This window comes from Archocentrus centrarchus, chromosome 21, assembly GCF_007364275.1.
Source record: "Archocentrus centrarchus isolate MPI-CPG fArcCen1 chromosome 21, fArcCen1, whole genome shotgun sequence".
NCBI lineage: Eukaryota > Metazoa > Chordata > Actinopteri > Cichliformes > Cichlidae > Archocentrus > Archocentrus centrarchus.
Genome location: NC_044366.1, coordinates 30192736 through 30193967, shown reverse-complemented (window position 1 = coordinate 30193967; position 1232 = coordinate 30192736). Strand labels below are relative to the sequence as shown.

Sequence of the window (1232 nt, the reverse complement as noted above, 5' to 3'; positions counted from 1 at the left end):
TTAGCATTCAGTGTTAATGCATGAAATGATTTTGGCCTGAGAAAGCAATCTCTTTAGGTGTTTAGAAATTTCCTTCATTTTGAGCCCATAAATAAATGGATTAAACAAAGGATGATAGAGCACTATTTGTAATGTTATTATTAAATGTGCAGTTTTTGGAAAATCAGATTCCACGCGAGCTATACTGACATCATAGATACCTAAACAGGAAATGCTGATTAAAACTAACAGGTGGGGTAAACAAGTCTCTGTAGCTTTCTTCCTGACTTCTTTACAACTTTGATAAGAGACTATAAAAATGTTCATGTATGTGAAGACTATGAAGAGCATAGGAAGTATTACAAGATCTAATAAACAAACCACTCCAAATACAGTAATTAATCTTGACCTTACACACAGAAGACTGTAAACTGCATTGTTACAAAATATTCCTTTTAAGTTAAAGTCACACAGTTTAGCTTCAGCACTCCCGATTGCTTGGACTGCAATATGGCAAGAAGGAACCAGCCAAGCTATGACCAGGAAAATACTCACAGTGGTTTTTGTCATGATGGTTGGATATTGCAGAGGTTTGCAAATAGCTACATATCTGTCATAGGCCATGGCTGCTAAGAGAAAAAACTCTGAACTGCCTAGAGTGTAAAACATAAAAAACTGAAAGAGACAGGCTGAATATGATGTGACTTGTTTTTCAGATAAAAAGTCAATTAGAAGTTTCAGGTAAATATTTGTACTGTAAAAAACACAGTTCAGTAGCAAAGCTGCAATGAAAATGTACATAGGCTCATGAAGGTTTTTATGAATCCAAATGAGATTCACAATAATAGCATTACTGCAGATTATTAGAATATATAATGTAAACATAATAAAAAAATAAAGATATCTGTACTTGTTGACTTCAACATACCCATCCAGAGTTATATAGGTAACATTTAACTCCTCATTCACTGTTGTGAAAAAATACATTTTTAATTATAAAACTGATTTACAGCATAACCAAAATATCTAAGATTCAAATTTATCTTGAGTACCTTCACCAATCAAATACATACAATGACTCTCTGAATGAGTCTGTGGAAGGTTTTTATGAGGTTGCTTCATCCTCCGGGGAGGAGGAAATCTGAAACATTATTGTGCCGCCTCTTTTTCTTGATGCTTTAGCTACAACTAACGTGCCATCTCTGTTCAGTGTGAACACAATGGTCGACAATGGTCGTATGCCTAATTTCAAC

The 1232-nt window shown here is 34.3% G+C and overlaps 1 protein-coding gene across 1 annotated transcript; it reads right to left on the bottom strand.

The window, feature by feature from the left end:
* On the bottom strand, positions 1-966 carry LOC115801037 (olfactory receptor 6N2-like). Its single transcript, XM_030758736.1, has one exon. It carries the CDS (start codon positions 964-966, stop codon positions 1-3), a length of 966 nt encoding a protein of 321 aa, XP_030614596.1.
* Between the last annotated feature and the right edge of the window lie 266 nt (positions 967-1232).